At 34.6% G+C, this 18,558-nt stretch overlaps 1 protein-coding gene across 2 annotated transcripts in view; it reads right to left on the bottom strand.

The window, feature by feature from the left end:
- MNAT1 (MNAT1 component of CDK activating kinase) overlaps window positions 1–18,558 on the bottom strand; it is a 212,062-nt gene that overhangs the window by 59,495 nt on the left and 134,009 nt on the right. For both annotated transcript variants that reach the window (XM_059373330.1, XM_059373329.1), the window contains exon 7: window positions 15,515–15,636. In XM_059373330.1, the coding sequence (XP_059229313.1) occupies window positions 15,515–15,636 (122 nt within the window). The remainder of the gene's footprint in view (window positions 1–15,514; window positions 15,637–18,558) is intronic.

The raw sequence follows: 18,558 nt of genomic DNA, 5'->3' as shown, positions 1-18,558 counted from the left end.
TCTGTTCCTGCCTTGGCAAGGCGACTCATCATAGGCAGTGGTGTAAACTGTGTAAATAGTCCCTAGAATAATAACTTTCAGAACAGCCCACCCTGCATGCCAACACCAATGCCATTCACTACATGCTACAGCAGCAAGGGACCTAAGCCAGCAGGTGATACCTAGATCTTAGTTGGAAAGACTGACTGACTCTTCTGAGAACCAACTCATAGAAAGGTAAACCTCAACTAAATATGAATCTTATTTCTTTCACTTCTCCTTTGCCTGAAACAATACTGTAATTAATTTATCACTGATTTCAAATATTTCTTAACCCACTGAGCCACCCAGGCGCCCCTCAAATATTTCTTTATTGGCTTATTAAGAGGCATTATCCTATATACCATTGACTTGTGAATATTATTATAAATTATAATTTCCAAAATAAACCTTTATTTAAAAAATAAATTATTGGCAAATACAATCTCAGTCTCTGAGTATAATATGCCTCAAATAAAGCAAAATCTAAGTCATCACATTTTCCTCAAAGTAATAAGACCAAATTGAAAAATTCATTTTTAAGCCTAAATTGACAAGACGCTTTGGTCCTAGAAACATGTGACACAGGATCCTGTCCTCAGGACCAACTCTTACCAATCAGTTACATACCTAGAATATTGGATAACTAGAGCAAATCCATATTTTACCATGCCTACTTCTATACACAACAAAACCATTTTCTGTAATAATCATAAAAGGAGAGTAACAATGCAGAAAATACACAGAGAGTTTTCTTTTATTAGACTTTGTACATGTAATTATGCCAGTAAAAAATTTCTAATATAAAATAAAAATACAATTTATATCACAAAAGAGGGTAAAAACTAACAGATGAAAGAAAATACCCACTAGGGGTACCTGGGTGGTTCAGTGGGTTAAGGCCTCTGCCTTCAGCTCAGGTGATGATCCCAGTGTCCTGGGATCCAGCCCTGCATCGGGCTCTCTGCTCAGCGGGGAGCCTGCTTCCCCTTTTCTCTCTGCCTGCCTCTCTTCTCTTCCTACTTGTGATCTCTGTCTATCAAATAAGTAAATAAAATCTTAAAAAAAGAAAAAAAGAAAAGAAAATACTCATTAAATATATTAATTTTCAAAAACATGAAAATATTTCTAAGTACATAATGGACTCAAAATACTTTGCTTGAGCTCTGACCTCTGCAAATTTGTTGATGAGTTCATTAAAACTGACCTACACAAACAAACTATTGGGACTTCATCAAGATAAAAAGCTCCTCCACAGCAAAGGAACCAATCAACAAAACTAAAAGGCAGCCTAAGGAATGGAAGAGGGTATTTAAAAATGACATACCTGCTAAAGGGTTAGTATCCAAAATATATAAAGAACTTATCAAACTCAACACCAACTCACAAATAATCCAGTTAAGAAATAATCCAGTTAAGAAATATAATCCAGTTAAGAAATGGGCAGAAGACATGAATAGACATTTTTCCAAAGAAGAAATCCAGATGGCTAACAGACACATGAAAGGATGCTCAGCATCACTCATCATCAGGGAAATACAAATCAAAACCACGATGACATAACACTTCACACCTGTCAGAATGGCTAAAATTAACAACACAGGAAACAACAGGTGTTAGCAAGGAAACAGAGAAAGGGAATGCTCTTAACACTGTTGGTGGGAATGCAAACTGGTGCAGCCACCCTGGAGAACAGTATGGAGGTTCCTGAAGAAGTTAAAAATACAACTACCCTACAATCCAACAACAGCAATACTAGCTATTTACCCAAAGGATACAAAAAAAAAAAAACAGATTCAAAGGGGTATGTGCACCCTGATGCTTACAGTAGCATTATCAACAATAGCCAAACTATGGAGAGAGCCCAAAATGTCCCAAATATCCATCAACTAATGAATGGATAAAGAAGATAAGGGGGGTACACACACACACACACACACACACACACACACACACACACACATATATATAATGAATATTACTCAGCCATCAAAAAGAATGAAATCTTGCCAAACAATGTGGATGGCGCTAGAGTGTATTATGCTAAGCCAAGTAAGTTAGTCAGAGAAAGACAAATATCATATGGTTTCACTCATATATGAAGTTTTGAAAAACAAAAACAGATGAGCGTATGGGAAGGAAAAAAAGAGAGAGAGAAGGAAGCAAACCGTAAGAGACTTTTTTTTACAAAGTAGGCTCCACATCCAGCATAAGGCCCAACACAGAACTCATGACCTTGAGTTCAAGACCTGAACTGAGATCAAAAGTTGGGTGCTTTAACTGACTGAACCACCCATGTACCCCCCATAAAAGACTCTCAATGACAGAGAACTGAGGGTAATGGAGAACAGGGATGAGGGATGGGCTAAATGGGTGATGGGTATTAAGTAAGGCACTTGTGATAAGTACTGGGTGCTACAGGTAAGTGATGAATCACTAAATTCTACTCCTGAAACAACTATTACACTATACGTTAACTAAATAGAATTTAAATAAAAATTTGAAAAGAAAAATATTTAAAAAATAAAAATTTAAAATTGATCTCCACATATTTGTGTTCAGTATACAGTAAGACCAGATTTGTCAATTTATCTTTGCTTATTCCAGTTAAAAAATAAGTAAGTCATGGGGATATAATGCAGAACATAGGTCATATAGTCAGTAATATTGTAATAACTTTGCAGGGAAAGAGATGGTTAACTAGACTTAGCATGGGGATTATTGTGTCATGTATAAAAATACTGAATCACTATGATGTATACCTGAAACTAGTACAATACCAAATGTTAATTATATTTCAATTAAAAAGTTTATCTTGCTCATAAACAAGGAAGAATATGTTCAGGTAATTTTAATTTCCAGTTTCTTTCCTGAAGCAACAGATATCCAAATAGCTAGGAAATATCTTAATGATAAGGATGACTTTGATAGTTTCATAAAATATCTATTTCACAATAAATTACAAAAACTGCAGTACTATTCATGTCTTTGTTTCTTTAGGACTGATTCTAGTAACACCTTCCAGATGTACCCCTGTTGAAAAGCTTTTAAACACAAATAAATACTCAAAGAACTTAAGTTTTATTTTTTCATATTTACAATCACTGAGCTATATCGATCTATTTGACATTTACTCCAAATCTAATACTTAAACTCTGGAAATTATAGTAGAATAGGGGAGTTGGAAATAAAAAATTTTGCCAGAATGAATCTGAAAGGATTCTAAAACCTCACAAACTCACTCTCGAATGAGGCTTAATATAGCTGAGTGCATAGGTATTGGAGATGGTGAGATGTGGAGTGTAGGGCTGACCATATAAAACTGGGAGTTCTCTGAATTAACTTCTGTGTGCAATACAGTGTTATTAAAAAACAAAAAATAAAGATGTACTAATTGAAAATTTACATATATACTGTTAAATTCAAAAGTAACAACAGCAACTGTTTAGAACTTGGACCAACAAAAGATTTTTTTAAGGAAGGAGTATTTGAAAACAGACATTGTTTAGAACTGCTAGTACATGGTGACAGAAAACAGACCGACTTTCAACTGGTTTTATTATTTTTTAAATTTCTTGACAGAATATTCAAGTCCTTATTGCTTGCACCTGGGACAGACTATTCCTAACGCCTCACCCTTGTAACTCTTCCAGTATCAACTCACCTTTACCTATGCTCCACCCCAAAAGCTTGTGAGTCACTTTGCCCAACTCAATCCTATTTTGCTCACATGCACATACACAAAAAAATGCTGAATGAAAACTGAGAACTTGCCTTATGCTTAGAAAAGAATAATCTTTTGAGAATATAAAGGTGCTACATAACTTGAACTCATTGCCCTTAATATACTATCTGAAATTATAATAATCAATTTTAAAAAGCTCATTCAGATTTTGAAAGCTCTGTACATGGCAAAGGTATGCAGTGCAACAGAGAAAAAGTAGCCTAAAATTACCCTATAAAAGTAGCCTATAATTACCCTTTCTAAACGTAAGTTCTATGACACACTGTTCAAAATTCTCTTATGACTTCACATCTCCTTCAAAGTAAAAAGCTAGTCCTAGCTTTGCATGAACCAGTGATGTGACTAAGGGAAGAGTTTTCTTCTCTGGCCTCACTTGTCTATAGTGGCCTCAAGACAGTTCACTTTCCTACAGATTATCTCTAGGGTTTTTCTCCAACTCTTACAGTCTCTTTAAAAACATTTTTTCAAAATAGTTTTTAATAATGATATTTGATAAGTAACTTAAAGCAATTGGCACAATTACGCTGCCTCAAAGAACTCCTCCCCCTAGTCTCCATTATCACAGTAAATGGCAGCTCTGTTACTCAGATTAAAAAACTTTGGGGAAAACTTTTTTCTATCTCCCTATATCTAATCCATCAAAAATTCTCTGGTCTCTGTATCAAAACTATATCCATACTCTGACCGTTTTCTCAGCAACTACACTGCTACCATCTTAGTATATAAGTCACTACCATCTTAACCAGGACTGCTGCAAGTTTTCTTGTTTTCATCCTATTAATTCTCCTATAATTACCCTTTCTAAACGTAAGTTCCATGACACACTGTTCAAAATTCTCTTATGACTTCCCATCTCCTTCAAAGTAAAAGCCCAAGTCTTGGCCATTACCTTAAAAACTCTATGTGATCTAACTAAGCACAGCCTGCCTCCTTACCTAAAAAACCCGCTACCACTCTGATCTCATCACCTACCATTCCCCAATTCACTCTGCTCCAGATACTGGCCTGCTTTCTCCTCCTCATACACACTCCCACCTCAGGATCTTTACAGTTACACTTCATTCTGACTCTCCCCATAATATCACATGATTGGCTTCTTTGCTTAATTCATGTCTGTTCAAATATCTTCCTACAAAAGATTCTATCAGTACCTACGTAAAAATAGCACTCTCTTCCAATCACTACCTATCCCTTTAGCCTTCTGTATTTGTCTTTGAAGCATTAATTACCATCTAAAGATTCATTAGTATATTTTAGTTGTTGGCTTCACCCCAGCAGAATGACAGTAGATGTTCTCTCTGTTTTGCTCACTGCTATTTTCTTAGTACCTAGAAGAGTAATTGCTACACAGAAGGCACTCCATAACTGAATGAAAAACAAAAGTAAAGGAATTGTTAAATAACCAACTGTTTTCTCAATTAGCATGAGCTAAATATTGTAAGATTTCATTTTCCAATGGAAACAACTATATTTGTGTGTGTGTGTGTGTGTGTGTGTGTGTGTATGTGTTCTACTGAATTTTATAATGATTTGGGAAGAACTGACCAAATTCCAATAGTAAACTGCAAAAATCTGAATTAAAACTATATTTCACTGGAATAATTTGTTATGATTTTATTATTTAAACTAAATAATTTGGTTTATTTAGTGTTGTTTTCTAAGATTAATTTTTAAATATATGTATTTTAATTAATATTATGATTTAATAGTCTTAAAGTCCTTACTACAAAAAACTATTCTGGAAACAACTGCATAATTACATTTCCTCAGTGACCTTATAATCTCGTGAGCATTTACTCTAGACTAAACAGCCTCATTCAGCTGCCCTGTGTCTGACTGCCGATGAAAGAAGCGTGTTTGACAACTGCTTCAACCAGAAACATATTTTTTCCATGAATGCATAAAAAAGATTTAAAACTTACCAGACTAGAGCCAGACTAGAACTTTAAGCATAAAGGTTCATGTTAGATGTGTGAGTTGATTTCTAATTCAAATGCCAAGAAAAACAGATACTAAAGACATTTTCCTGTCACAGCCAGTGAAAAAAAGTTAATTTTGTAATTATATTCATAATTACAAAATATGACATATATCATATATTATATATACATACATACTGCAGTCTTTTTTGTGACTTTTTAATTTTATATACATACATACTGCAGTCTTTTTTGTGACTTTTTAATTTTTCCATATTCTTTGGTTTTTCAATATCCTTAACACTTTTTATAAAACTAACATAAACTTAGGTGGACAGCATCACAAACAAAGATAAAACAAACACCTTTTTTCATTTTTAGATAACCCATAACCTTGACCAAAACCCAGCAATTTCTTCAATGTGACTTAAAAAAATGCTTCTCCAAAGTGGTAAGAAAAATCACTGATGAAACACTTGGAAGCATCAGAAACAAGAAACTGCAGCTATCAGAACCAGATAACACCAGGTCAAGAAGTTCTAGCCAAATTCAACAAAATACAAAACTGAAGTCAGACACAGAGCATTTAAAAGAAAAAATTCATTTTTTCAGATGATTCACTTCCAAATAAAACCCAGACATTCACCTAAGAGAAGAAAATAATTAAGAGTTCAGTAAAGCAGCCACACACAAAATGAAAATATATTTAAAAATCAAAAAGCACAATGAAAATAATTTCCTAACAGTATCAAAACTATAATAAAAATTAATTTTTAAGTGAGATATATGAAAACTCAATGAATTTTAAATACCCGTTCTTTTCTAATCAGTTTATAAGTTTAAAGCAATTCCAAATAAAATTCCAAAAGGAGCTGTGCTTGGTTATTATCTAAGTAGTGAGAAGAATGGCTATTCTTAGTTAAGTAGTTGGCGGGCTTTGGTTTGTTTACCTGTTTCACAACACTTTATTATGAAATTTTCCAAATGTATAGAAAACTTGAAAGAATTGTACAGTAATTTGCTGCTTTGGCCAACAAAGTTTACTTGGGATAATAAATGCATAAAAATGCTAAGACTACTGTGAAAAAGATAAATAGCAAAGGAAGACTTGTCCCACCATGGTAGGCAGAATTCTGAGGTTTCCTTATGTGCATCCTTGCAAAAATCCTTTCCCCATGGGTTGATATGATGGATTTCACTCCTGAGATTATATGGCAAAAGGGATTTTGAAGATATAGTTAAGATCTCAAATCAGTTGACTATGAGTTAATAAAAAGGGAAATTATCTAGGTGAGCCAAACTTAATCAGGTAAGTAACCTTTAAAAGGAAGAGATTCAAAGTGATTTTTCTCTTGCTGGCACTGAAGATGAAAGCTACTGTAAGTTTGACATCTGTGAAAAACTTAATTCTGCCAATAGTATAAAAGCTTGGAAGACAACTCCCACCCACCAAGCCTTGCTTACATGGAACCACAGCACCTGCTGACATTTTTACTACAACCATGCGACACTTGAGGTACAAGGATCTGGGTAACCCATACACTGACTGCTGACTTACAAACACTGAAAAGGAATGAGATAAAAATGGATGTTGTTTTAAGCCACTTAAATTTGTGGTAATTTGATACACAAAAGAAAAATAAATGCATCACTTAATATTAAAACATATCATGAATTTAAATTAGTAATTATATGATACTGTTAAAAAAAACTGAAACAGATTAATGCAAAAGAAAGGGCAGTGGAGAAAAACTCTTACTATATTAGTAAAACACATGAATAGAAAAAAAGTATTATTAGACATACTGGTCTGTGCCAATTGGTTTACCATGTCGAAAAAAAAAAGATTCATTTATAGTTCCTTATAAACAAAATAAATTCCATATGGATTTAGTGATGAGATAAAAAACTGAAGCCACGCAAAAATTAGAATATAAATATACATAAAGTTCATGTTGGTTTAGGAGTTCCTTAGTGGAAGAACAATGGAAAGTCAATAGGACATCATCAATACAACCATTGCTCAGAATTAAAACTACTGCATATCATAAACAATGTAAGAATAAAAAACTAAGGGGTGCCTGGGTGGTGCATTTAGTTAAGCACCCAACTCTTGGTTTTAGTTTTAGTGGTTTTGGGGTGGTGAGATAATGCTCTGCATCAGGCTCCATGCTCAGTGCAGAGTCTGAGATTCTCTCTCCCTCTCCCTCTGCCCCTCCCACTCATGCACTCGCTCTTTCTCATAATTAAATAAATCTTTTTTAAAAAGAATTTTAAAAAATGAGGTGTGCCTGGGTGGCACAATCAATTAGCATCTGACTCTTGGCTTTGGCTCAGGTCATAATCACAGGTTTATAGGATAGAGCCCTGCGTTGGGCTCTGTGCTCAGTGCACAATTGGCTTGGGATTCTCTCTCTCTCTCTCTCATTCTGTCTCTCCCTGCACCCCCCATCCCAAAATAAATAAATAAATCTTTTAAAAAAGAATAAAATAGAATTTTTAATAGTTTTTTTTAAAGATTTTATTTATTTATTTGACAGAGATGACAAGCAGGCAGAGGCAGCAGGCAGAGAGAGAGGAGGAAGCAGGCTCCCCGCTGAGCAGAAGGCAGAGGCTTACGCCACTGAGCCATCCAGGCACCCTAAATAAAATAGAATTTAAGATTCTAAGAGTTAATATCCTTATTACACAGCTGACTCATATAAATAAATAAAGGAAAACAATATTATCCCAATAAAAAAAGGAGACAATGGGGAATAAACAGACAACTCACACATAGGAGGAAAGAGGAAAAGAAATTCTCACACATAGGAGGTAAGAGGAAAAGAAATTACTGGATGGACTATGCCACAAATATAAAGACAATATGAAAATTCTAAGGAAAGGAAACAGCATGTTTAACAACACAAAAATATGTGAGACACCATAAGGTTCTTAAGAAACACCAAGTATAAGGAGGTAGGGCATAGGAATATAAAGTCAGGGTTCAGATTGTGCAGGTAATGATGAGCTACTGAAAGATATTAATAACAAACAGACATGACCAGACTGATACATTAAAACCAAAGAGACATAACCAGATTGATATATTAGTCTTCCATGGCAACAGTGGGGAAGTCCTTAAGAAGAGAGACAGTATTATAACAAAAAATTTGATAGAACAGGTTCAATGTCTTATCTCAAATTCTCAATATTTAAAGTTCTAATTTATCAATTGGAAAAAAAAATACAGTTCTTAAGACAAAAGAAAAGTCATGAAAGCATCTCCAAGGTTACTGTGAAGGTAGATCTTCTATTCTGAGGACTATACCCTATCCTATTTCCTCATGAATGAACACTTCTAAATGCTTTCTTTGCCAATAGTAATGGATCTGTTAATAGGTTAGCTACTTTTGGTTGGTTGGTTTTATTAAGGCGTTCTATGGCTACACAAGAAAACAAAATTAATAGGTGCTGATAGAAATCAAACAAAAAACTATCTTCTAATTATCATTAGTTTCTAGTTAACTAAGTCAATTCAATACAACTATTACTGTCACACATTTTTTCACTATTGATTATGCAGTAATAGCTAACTAATCTTAGCATCTGGTAAGGAAGCTCTCAAGATCTTAAATCATCAGACTTCAAATATGTTTTTTAAAGCTCTCACAACTTGGGGCACCTGGCTGCCTCAGTCAGTATAGCATGCAACCCTTGACCTTGGGGTTGTAAATTCGAGCCCACACTGGATGTAGAGATTACTTAAAAATAAAAATCTTGGGACACCTGGGTGGCTCAGTGGGTTAAGCCTCTGCCTTCGGCTCAGGTCATGGTCTCAGGATCTTGGGATTGAGCCCCATATCCAGCTTTCCGCTCAGCAGAGTCTGCTTCCCCCTCTCTCTGCCTGCCTCTCTGCCTACTTATGATCTCTCTCTCTCTCTGTCAAATAAATAAATAAAATCTTTAAAAATAATAAAAAAATAAAAATCTTAAGGTGCTCCTGGGTGGCTCAGTTAAACATCTAGCTCTTGATTTCAGCTCAGGTCATGATCTCATGATTAGTGAGATCGAGCCACACATGGGGCTCCACACTCAGCATGAAGTCTTCTTGGGATTCTCTCTCTCCCTCTCCCTCTGTCCCTCTCAAATAAATAAAATCTTTTAATAAAATAAAATTTTTTAAAAATCTTTGAAAAGATTTAAGATTTATTTAAAAATAAAGCTATCATAACTGATAGCACACACTTGTATCAGTTGTATTAATAGAAGAGATCATAAAGATCCTATTTCATCTTATAAAACAAGTTTTTCCTCATTTTTATAATAAGCTCACAAGTGAAAAGCTCATATTGAATAAATCACTTCCATCTTCCTAAAACAGTAGAGGTATCTGATTAAATAATGTGAAACTGATGAACAAAATTGGTAAGCACTCATAATTTATATCAGTTAAGGAAATAACTCATCTTTGGATGGAGGGTAGTAAAATATTAACTAGAAATCCAGTTGATTATTAAAAAGACAGTCTCAGAGTGCCAATCAATGAGAATACTAGACTAACCACGAAAGCCATTGTCTAGGGAATTTCAATTAGCAGTTAAGTTTTCCCAAAGCATTCTCCCACTGGCAGAGAATTAATAAACTTGTTTACATATTGCCTTAAGTAAACCAGAAGAGTACTACCAGTCCAATGTGAACTACACTTATACCTTCATGATACCCTCTTGAATGAAAATTTTCATTTAAACTTGCTTCTCAAGTTTAACTAACTGTAAAGAAGATCTTAGTAAAAGAAAAAAACTCCAAAAATTTCATGACAATGTACTTTTGATTTCACCCTTTCTCAAAGTTATATATTGTGGAAAAAAATGTAGTTCTTTGGAGACACGATGCTACCCAAGATCTTAAATCACTTGCTCCCCAAAATATATAATTAAAATTATTCTGAAAGTGCTTGCACCTGTACTTCTGCACTAGCTAAAGTGAAAGTGCAAAGTGTAGCCTTCTTAACTTCACCAAGTCACACAGATTTCAAAGCAGATAAAAGAAAATAAAAATAAGTAATTAATTCTGTTTGCCTCTAGAAAAATTGATCTTGTTCCCTCTGTAGGATAACATAATATAAAATGGAAAATTTTGTTGTAATAGGAAAAGAGAGAGGAAGAGAAACTAGAGGACTGGGGAAAGGGGGAGATCTCGCCATAAAGGGATAAATGGGGCTTATTTAAATGCAAGACATGGACAACTTTTAGGACAGATGTATAATTATTATTACTTTAGTCAATTTAAACTTATATTCCTTCTACCCTAAAAGCAGCACCTTTGAGGATATAAATCATTTTTTTAAAAGTCACTTCACAGAACAAATTCTTCAGTTTCTCTCTAAATGTTTCTGAAAGTTGTATTAGGTAAAGATATATCCTTAGATTTATAAAGTTTAATAAGAAAAAATAAGATAGCACATAGCTTCAAATAATATTTCCAGAAGAGAAAATGAACTAATAGTATAAGAAATCAATTTAGAATTTATTTTAGCAGGTGTTTCAGTATGAGGTCAGAACATTACCAAAAAGACTGCCTGAGCTGATCCAAGCTCCAAACACTAAAGCTGTCTGTATTGAATACAATTTCTTTCTCAAGGTAGAAGGCTAAAGAGATGTGGGATGAATTCTTTCCCGATAGATAAATAGTTCTAAATCAGGAAAAAGTCACTGTTTCTTTAGCAATTCTGATATCAATGTTGATGATCTAGAAATTCCTACACTACTTAGCCACCAATGGCTAAAAGAAACGATTACCATCAAGGTTTATTAACTTAAACATACATGCTTATTTGAAATCACAACAATCTGCCTTGTAACTATTGTGGGACAGAATATATGTATAGTCTCTGCTGAGAAAAGCAAAAGTCTACTTCGAGAAATTCTGGGGGCACCTACATGGCTCACTCAGTTAAGTGTGTCTTTGGCTCAGGTCCTGATCTCCACGTCCTGGGATGGAGTCCTGCCACTTGGTGGGGAGTCTGCCTCTCCCTCTCCCTCTGCCAGGAGCCCCCTTCCAATCCCAGTGCATATGCACATGTGTTCTCTCTCTCAAATAAATAAATAAAATCTTAAAAAAAGAAAAAAAATGCTGGAACTAACTGTATTCTAAATACTCAATGGTTAATGAAAGTCCCCCACCCACCAACACACACACACACACGATCCAGCCTCCTTTATTTAGGTTCAAATAAGATTTCATGTACAAAAAATTTGGGAAAAGTACAAATGCTATGGTTATATCTTATCTAATGGACACTTACCCTACATTTTAAAATCTAAATCATAATGGCAAAGGCAAAAGGAAACCAAAAAGGGATCCAAACAATCAGAAGAGTTGCCAATGTTTATTAAATTTAACAATTTACTCAAAATTATTGGGAAAAAAGCAAGCTACATCTATTTCATACAAATTTCTAAGAGTTAGTTAAATACACACACATATATATAGCAACAGCACCACCGTAGCAGATTAAAAGAGGAAGATAAGGGGGATAGTCCATTGAAAAGACCCAATAAAATTTGGCAATAACAGAACACTCAATACAAGAGAAAATGAACTTAAAAACAAACAAACAGCCAGGACTCAACTGCTGGGAAAGGCAAAGGTTGGCTGCCACTGGGGGAAAAGTAGAAAACCTTCTGTCGCCCTCCTCAACTCTATACTGACACAGACAAAAGCCTTACAGCTACTGAGGAAAGGGAAGAAACCAATTCTTACCTGTGCTAACACAATGATGCAAAGTGGGCAGGGAGCGAGGGGTACAAAAAACTGTCTTACAGCCAACACTTCCCATGCCTACCAACATAAGAGAGTTCAGTTGTGGGGCCGGGAGAGGAAAAGCAAACCTGCCTGCTCTCCAAAATAAGAAACAAAAGTTGTTCACCTCTAGGAAAGAGACAGATACACCAAGAAAGCCCTACCCTGAGGCTCTGGTACCCAAGACCTCCTAAGGCTAAAAGCTGGAACAGGAGAACTAAGAAATCCCCTCGTTCCCATCACAAAACTTACTCCAAGAGGAAAAAGCAGTTTGTGGCTGGGGAGGAGCACCAAGAGAGAACCCTTATGTGGCTTAGGTGGTCAGAGCCTGTTGCTGAAAACAGACTGGAGCAAGACTGAAAAATCCCTCCAGCACTCCAACCCTCATACTAGACTCAAAGTGGCAAGAGACTATCTGGAAGAAGTTGAAGCCTATGAGCAACAACTGAACAACAAAACCCAAACTAAAATCAAACTATCTACTTAATACTCAATTCTCTATCCTAATGCCCTGACAGAAAAAAAGGACATAAATATTTCAGGGTATAAATCTCAGTTTCTGCTGTTCTGTCACACAGAATATCCAATACTCAAACAATAATTATAATAAATACAAGAAAGCAGGAAAAATAAATCTATCATCATGACATAAACTAATCAACAGAACCAGACCAAGAAATGTTGGATATCAAAGCGGCACTTTAAAGTTAAAAGACTTAGGGGGGGAAAGATAGAGAACATGTATAAACAGGGAATTTCAGAAAAGAGATGAAAATTATAAAAAGGAATGATATGGAAATGCTAGATATAAAAATAGCAAGATCAAAAAGAATTCCTTTGATGAAAAAAAAAATCTGTGAAGAAATAATGGTTGAGATATTTACAAAATAAAAACAACAAATTATAGATCCAAGTACAGAGAAACTTGGAAAGTTCAGAGAAACTATATTTTTAAATATAATGCCAGTTCCTTATAGAAAACATAAAATAAATCTTATTTTTGGTATAATCTGGCAATCTCTGCTTATTACTTAGAATATTCAGATCTGTGCTATCTAATATGGGAGCCACTCATCATACATGGTTATTTAAACTAAACTGAATAAAATATAAAATTCAGTTCTTCAACTGCACTAGACATATTCAAGTGCTCAGCAGAAACATGAAACTGAGGGCTACTATACATGACAGCATAAACCTAAACTATTTCTATCATTTCAGAAAGTTGTATTGGTTAGTGCTGATTTAGAACATTTCTATGCAAGGTAATTACAGAGTTAAGACTAAATCTACTACCATGTTATTTCTTAATTGCTTCATTTCTTTATTTTTGTCACCCTCTCTTCCTGTTCTCCTTTTCATTAATATTTTTTATGATTTCATAATTTTTCTCTGCTACAAACTAATTAACCATCCCTCTTCCCCCCCCCCCCCCATTTTTTGCAGTTGCTAGAGAGTTAACATTAAACATTTTTAACTTACTACAATCTATTTCCAGATACAACTATGCCACTTCCGGTACACTGTAAGAACATTACAACAAGTTATTTCCTCTTCTATCCTTGGCACTAACTGTTGTCACACATTTTACTTGTGCATTGTTATTATGCCCATTTATTATGGGCATTAACTGTTATGGGCATTAACTGTTTATTATGGCACTAACTGTTGTCACACATTTTACTTGTGCATTGTTATTATGCCCATTTCCATAATCTTTCAAATGTAATTTTGATGACAAAACTATTAGAAAATGAAAAAACCCTGTAACAAAGGAATACTGTTTTAAATACTTTGTCTTCACTAAAATAAAAGTAAAGATTTTAAGAAAACTTATTTTAAAGATCTGGCTCTTGTTAACCCAATAAGAGAGAAGAAACCAACGTCTTTAACACTATTAACTTTTTACATCATGAAACCCTATATTGTCTATCTCGAGCTTCAATTTTAGCACTTAACACAAATTATTTAGTAAATCTGTTATCTCAGACTCAAACGGGTTTTAAGGTTTTGTTTCACATCTCCTTAGCTTCATGTTTGGAAGATGTAGGACCTTAAGAAAATATAGAACTAAAGAAATAATAAGATCTACTAAATAGCAGATTAGCGAATTATCTATCATTTTAATAGTCATGAACTTGGAGGCTCCAGTTGCATATGTATAATACTAAGAGTCACGTTCAAAATTTTGGTATTGAAGACGCATACAGGGTTTTTTTGTTGTTTTGGTCTTGGGGTTTTTTTTTTGTTTTATTATTTATCTTGTTTTTGCTGCTAAAACTTTTGCTGATTAAATTACTTTTTAATCACTTGTTTCACTGTACCCATTATTTCTGTTCACATTATATTCTTTACATTATTTTACTTTGCTAAGAAGCAAAGGTTTCTAGATCATCTTTTCATTCAAAACTTTAACTTGAGATACCAGACTCAGACATGAATTGTTCCCCAATGAAGTCTGGTTTACACTTTTCAAGTATACTATAGACACCACCTGCTTCCCTGAGACAGACTGTGATCATCTCCATCGCTCAAAACTGTCACCATCCCAGGTTCATTTCCAAAACAGATGCATATAATATGGCTTTTGAGCCACTGGGCCAGCCATACATTATACCTTTGACTAAAATATTTTGTGGCTCCTTTCTCATAAATATAGTTATACTGTAAATAGCAGACAATGCATACATCTACTCTTTTTCATGGCAAAGTCAACTCTTATATATTTACTGGCTTACTAATGACTAAATTAAGCTCCTATTTTTAAAAAATTACAGAGTAAGCTGCAAATGAACAGTTACTTCGATATAGCTGCCAACAACATCATTAAAAAAGAAAATACAAACCAATCTTAATCTTAAAAGACCTAATGAAACATACAAAAAATGTGTACACTTACTGTTAGGCATTCATTTTTCACAAAAGAGTAAAGTTCTAAACTTCAAAATCTAAGAATTTTTTTAAAAGTGTAACTTAAACTTAAATAAACTTAAATATTAACAGATAAGCCAAACATTAGTCCATCAAAAAGAAGTCCCTAGACACTTACCCAAGTCTTCCTAACATCTCAAGCTCAGGAACTTGCGGTCCACATGTCTCTATCTGCAGTGGTTGGTATTCATATAGAGCTTCTTCAAGCTTTTGAATAGGTGCTAATGAAATATGCTGACCCTGTTAGAAAAATGAAGGAAAGTGATACCTGTTAATAATACTTCCATATTACTACATCTTTTCAGACAAAACTCCTTCCTCACTTTAAAAATATTATCCTGGGACACCTAGGTGGCACAGTCAGTTAAGCATTGGACTCTTGGTTTCCACTCACATTGTGATCTCAGGATCCTAGAACTGAGCCCTGAGTCAGCTCCCTGCTCAGCATGGAGTCTGCTTAGAACTCTCTCCCTCTCCCTCTGACCTTCCCCTACTCTAAAATAAATAAATAATTCTTAAAAAAAATTTTAAAATAAAAAATAAAAATATCCATGGGGAGGTCTTGCTGGCTCAGCCAGTGGAGCATACAAGTGTTGATCTCAGGGTCCTGAGTTTGAGCCCCATACAGGGTGTAGAGTAATTTTAAAAGGAAATAAAATTTAAAAATATTATCCATGAAGTCTGCCAACTCATGGGTACAATTCATTATATTACTGAAATCCACATTTCATACTTTTATAAACCTAAACTAGTTTTATATAGTAATTTACATATAATTTGAAAGAAAACTGGGGGACTTGGGTGGCTCAGTTGGTTAAGTAGCTGCCTTCAGCTCAGGTCATGATCTCAGGAATGGAGCCCCACATCGGGCTCCCTGCTCAGTGGGAAGTATGCTTCTCCCTCTCCTACTGCCTCTCTTCAGGCTTGTGTGTTCTCTCTCTCTCTCACTCACTCACTCTCTCAAATAAAAAAATAAATCTTGAAAATAAATAAATAAAAATAAAAGCAGCAAGCCAAATCCATCATTAAATTCAAATTCAGACTTAAAGAATATAGCTATTCAACATAAATGGTAGAATTCAGCAAATATAAAAGCTCAGTCTCTCCTCACATTTCCTACTTTATTACACAGCTCTGAGAATTTTGGTAAAATCAGTGTTTTCTTGAAAGCCCTAATTAGGGGAAAACACTAATGAAATTATCCTCCACAAAATTTTGCTACATAAACATCCACTCTCTTAAGTCTTCACAATGAAATCAAGGTTACTTACCAAAAATGTGTATATGATATCTACTTACATACACACACAGGGGATTTTGTGCTATAAACTAAATTGAATAAAACATCTAGGATTTTTCTGAAAACAAATAATTACTGAATAACCAAAAGAAAAGCACTGTATTTGATTACACAGATACAAAATAAAATGCCATTTAGCCATATAACATCATTAAACTGAGGTTTATCATACATGTGAGCGTAGATTTTTTTTTTTTGCTGAGCATGGATTCTATTTTTCAAAAATCCCTATTTTTTATATTGTTCATGTTTTCAGATTCTAAGTCTAGTTATGTTCTTTATCTTTGTATAGTGTTCATCAAGTTCTTTATTTCCTAACTTTTTAACAAAAACTAGCTCCTCTAGTTATTTGTTCTACCATTTTCTAGTTGATTTCTGTTGTTACCTCCCTTAGTTTCCTTTTCCCCTAAATTACTAATACAGTACATTTTTCTCTTTTATTTACATAAATTAACAAATAAAAACCATGACTTAAAAGTGTTAAAGTGCAACTGACTCAGTGAGGAACATGACAGTGTTTGCATCTGACTTGCGGTTTTTCTCTTCAACAAGTTTTAATCCCATTTAGCATCACCCTAGCTAGTTCACTATCATGTATTAATAGCTTCCCTGACGAGGTGACCTCAAAAGTCCTTCATCAAACATTGACAAAGGACTTGAACAGACATTTCCCCCAAAGATATACAAACTGCCATTAAGCACATGAAAAGATGCTTAATGACACTGGTCATTAAGAAAATGCAAATCAAAACCACAATGATATGCCACTTAACACCCATGACTATTTAGGATGGCTATTATTCAAAACAAACAAACACATAAAACCACAAAAAATAGGGGTGCCTTGGTGGCTCAGTGGGTTAAAGCCTCTGCCTTCAGCTCAGGTCATGATCCCAGGGTCCTGGGATGGAGCCCCGCATCGGGCTCTCTGCTCAGCAGGGGGGGCCTGCTTACTCCTCTCTCTCTGCCTGCCTCTCTGCTTACTTGTGATCTCTGTCTGTCAAATAAATAAATAAAATTTATTTAAAAAAAAAAAAAATCACAGAAAATAACAAGTTTTGGCAAGGATGTATAAAAATTGGAACCAATGTGCATTGCTGATGGGAATGTAAAATGGCACAGCCACTATAGAAAACAGGATCATGATTCCTCAAAATATTAACTACAGAATTACCATTCGAGCCAAAAATTCCATTCTTGGGTACATACACAAAAGTAGTAAAAGCAAGAATAGAACAAATATTGCACACCCATGTTCACAGCATCATAATTCACAGTAACCACAGGAGCAATCCAGGTATCCATGGATGGATGAATGAATAGACCAAATGTGGCATATACACACAATGGAATATTATTTAGCCTTAAAAAGGAAGAAATTTTGACACATGTTAAAACATAGGTGAATCTTAAAAATACGCTAAGTGAAAAAGGCCACTTACAAAAAGACAAACATTATATGATTCCAATTACCTGAGGTTACTAGAGTAGTCAAACTCATAGAAACAGAAAGTAGAATAGTGGTTGCCAGAAACTAGGGTGAGGCAAGAAGGGGATGGGGTGTTAGTATTTAATAAGTATAGAGTTGTAGTTGGAGAAGTCTGAGAAAGTCTGGAGATGGATATGCTACAATATCCAATATCCAATGTATTTGATATCAAGAACCATATACTTGGGGGCCCTAGATGGTGGAGTCAGTCAATCATTTGACTATTGGTTTCAGCTCAGGTTATAATCTCATGGTCCTGAGATAGAGCCCCATGTTGGTGGGCTCCAGCTAAGCATGGAGTCTGCTTGAGATTCTCACTCAGTCTTCCCTTCTTGCTCATTCTCTCTCAAATAAATCTTAAAAAAAAAAAACA

The sequence above is a fragment of the Mustela nigripes genome, chromosome 13 (genome assembly GCF_022355385.1).
Source record: "Mustela nigripes isolate SB6536 chromosome 13, MUSNIG.SB6536, whole genome shotgun sequence".
Taxonomy (NCBI): Eukaryota; Metazoa; Chordata; class Mammalia; order Carnivora; family Mustelidae; genus Mustela; species Mustela nigripes.
This window is presented reverse-complemented; position numbering and strand designations above follow the sequence as displayed.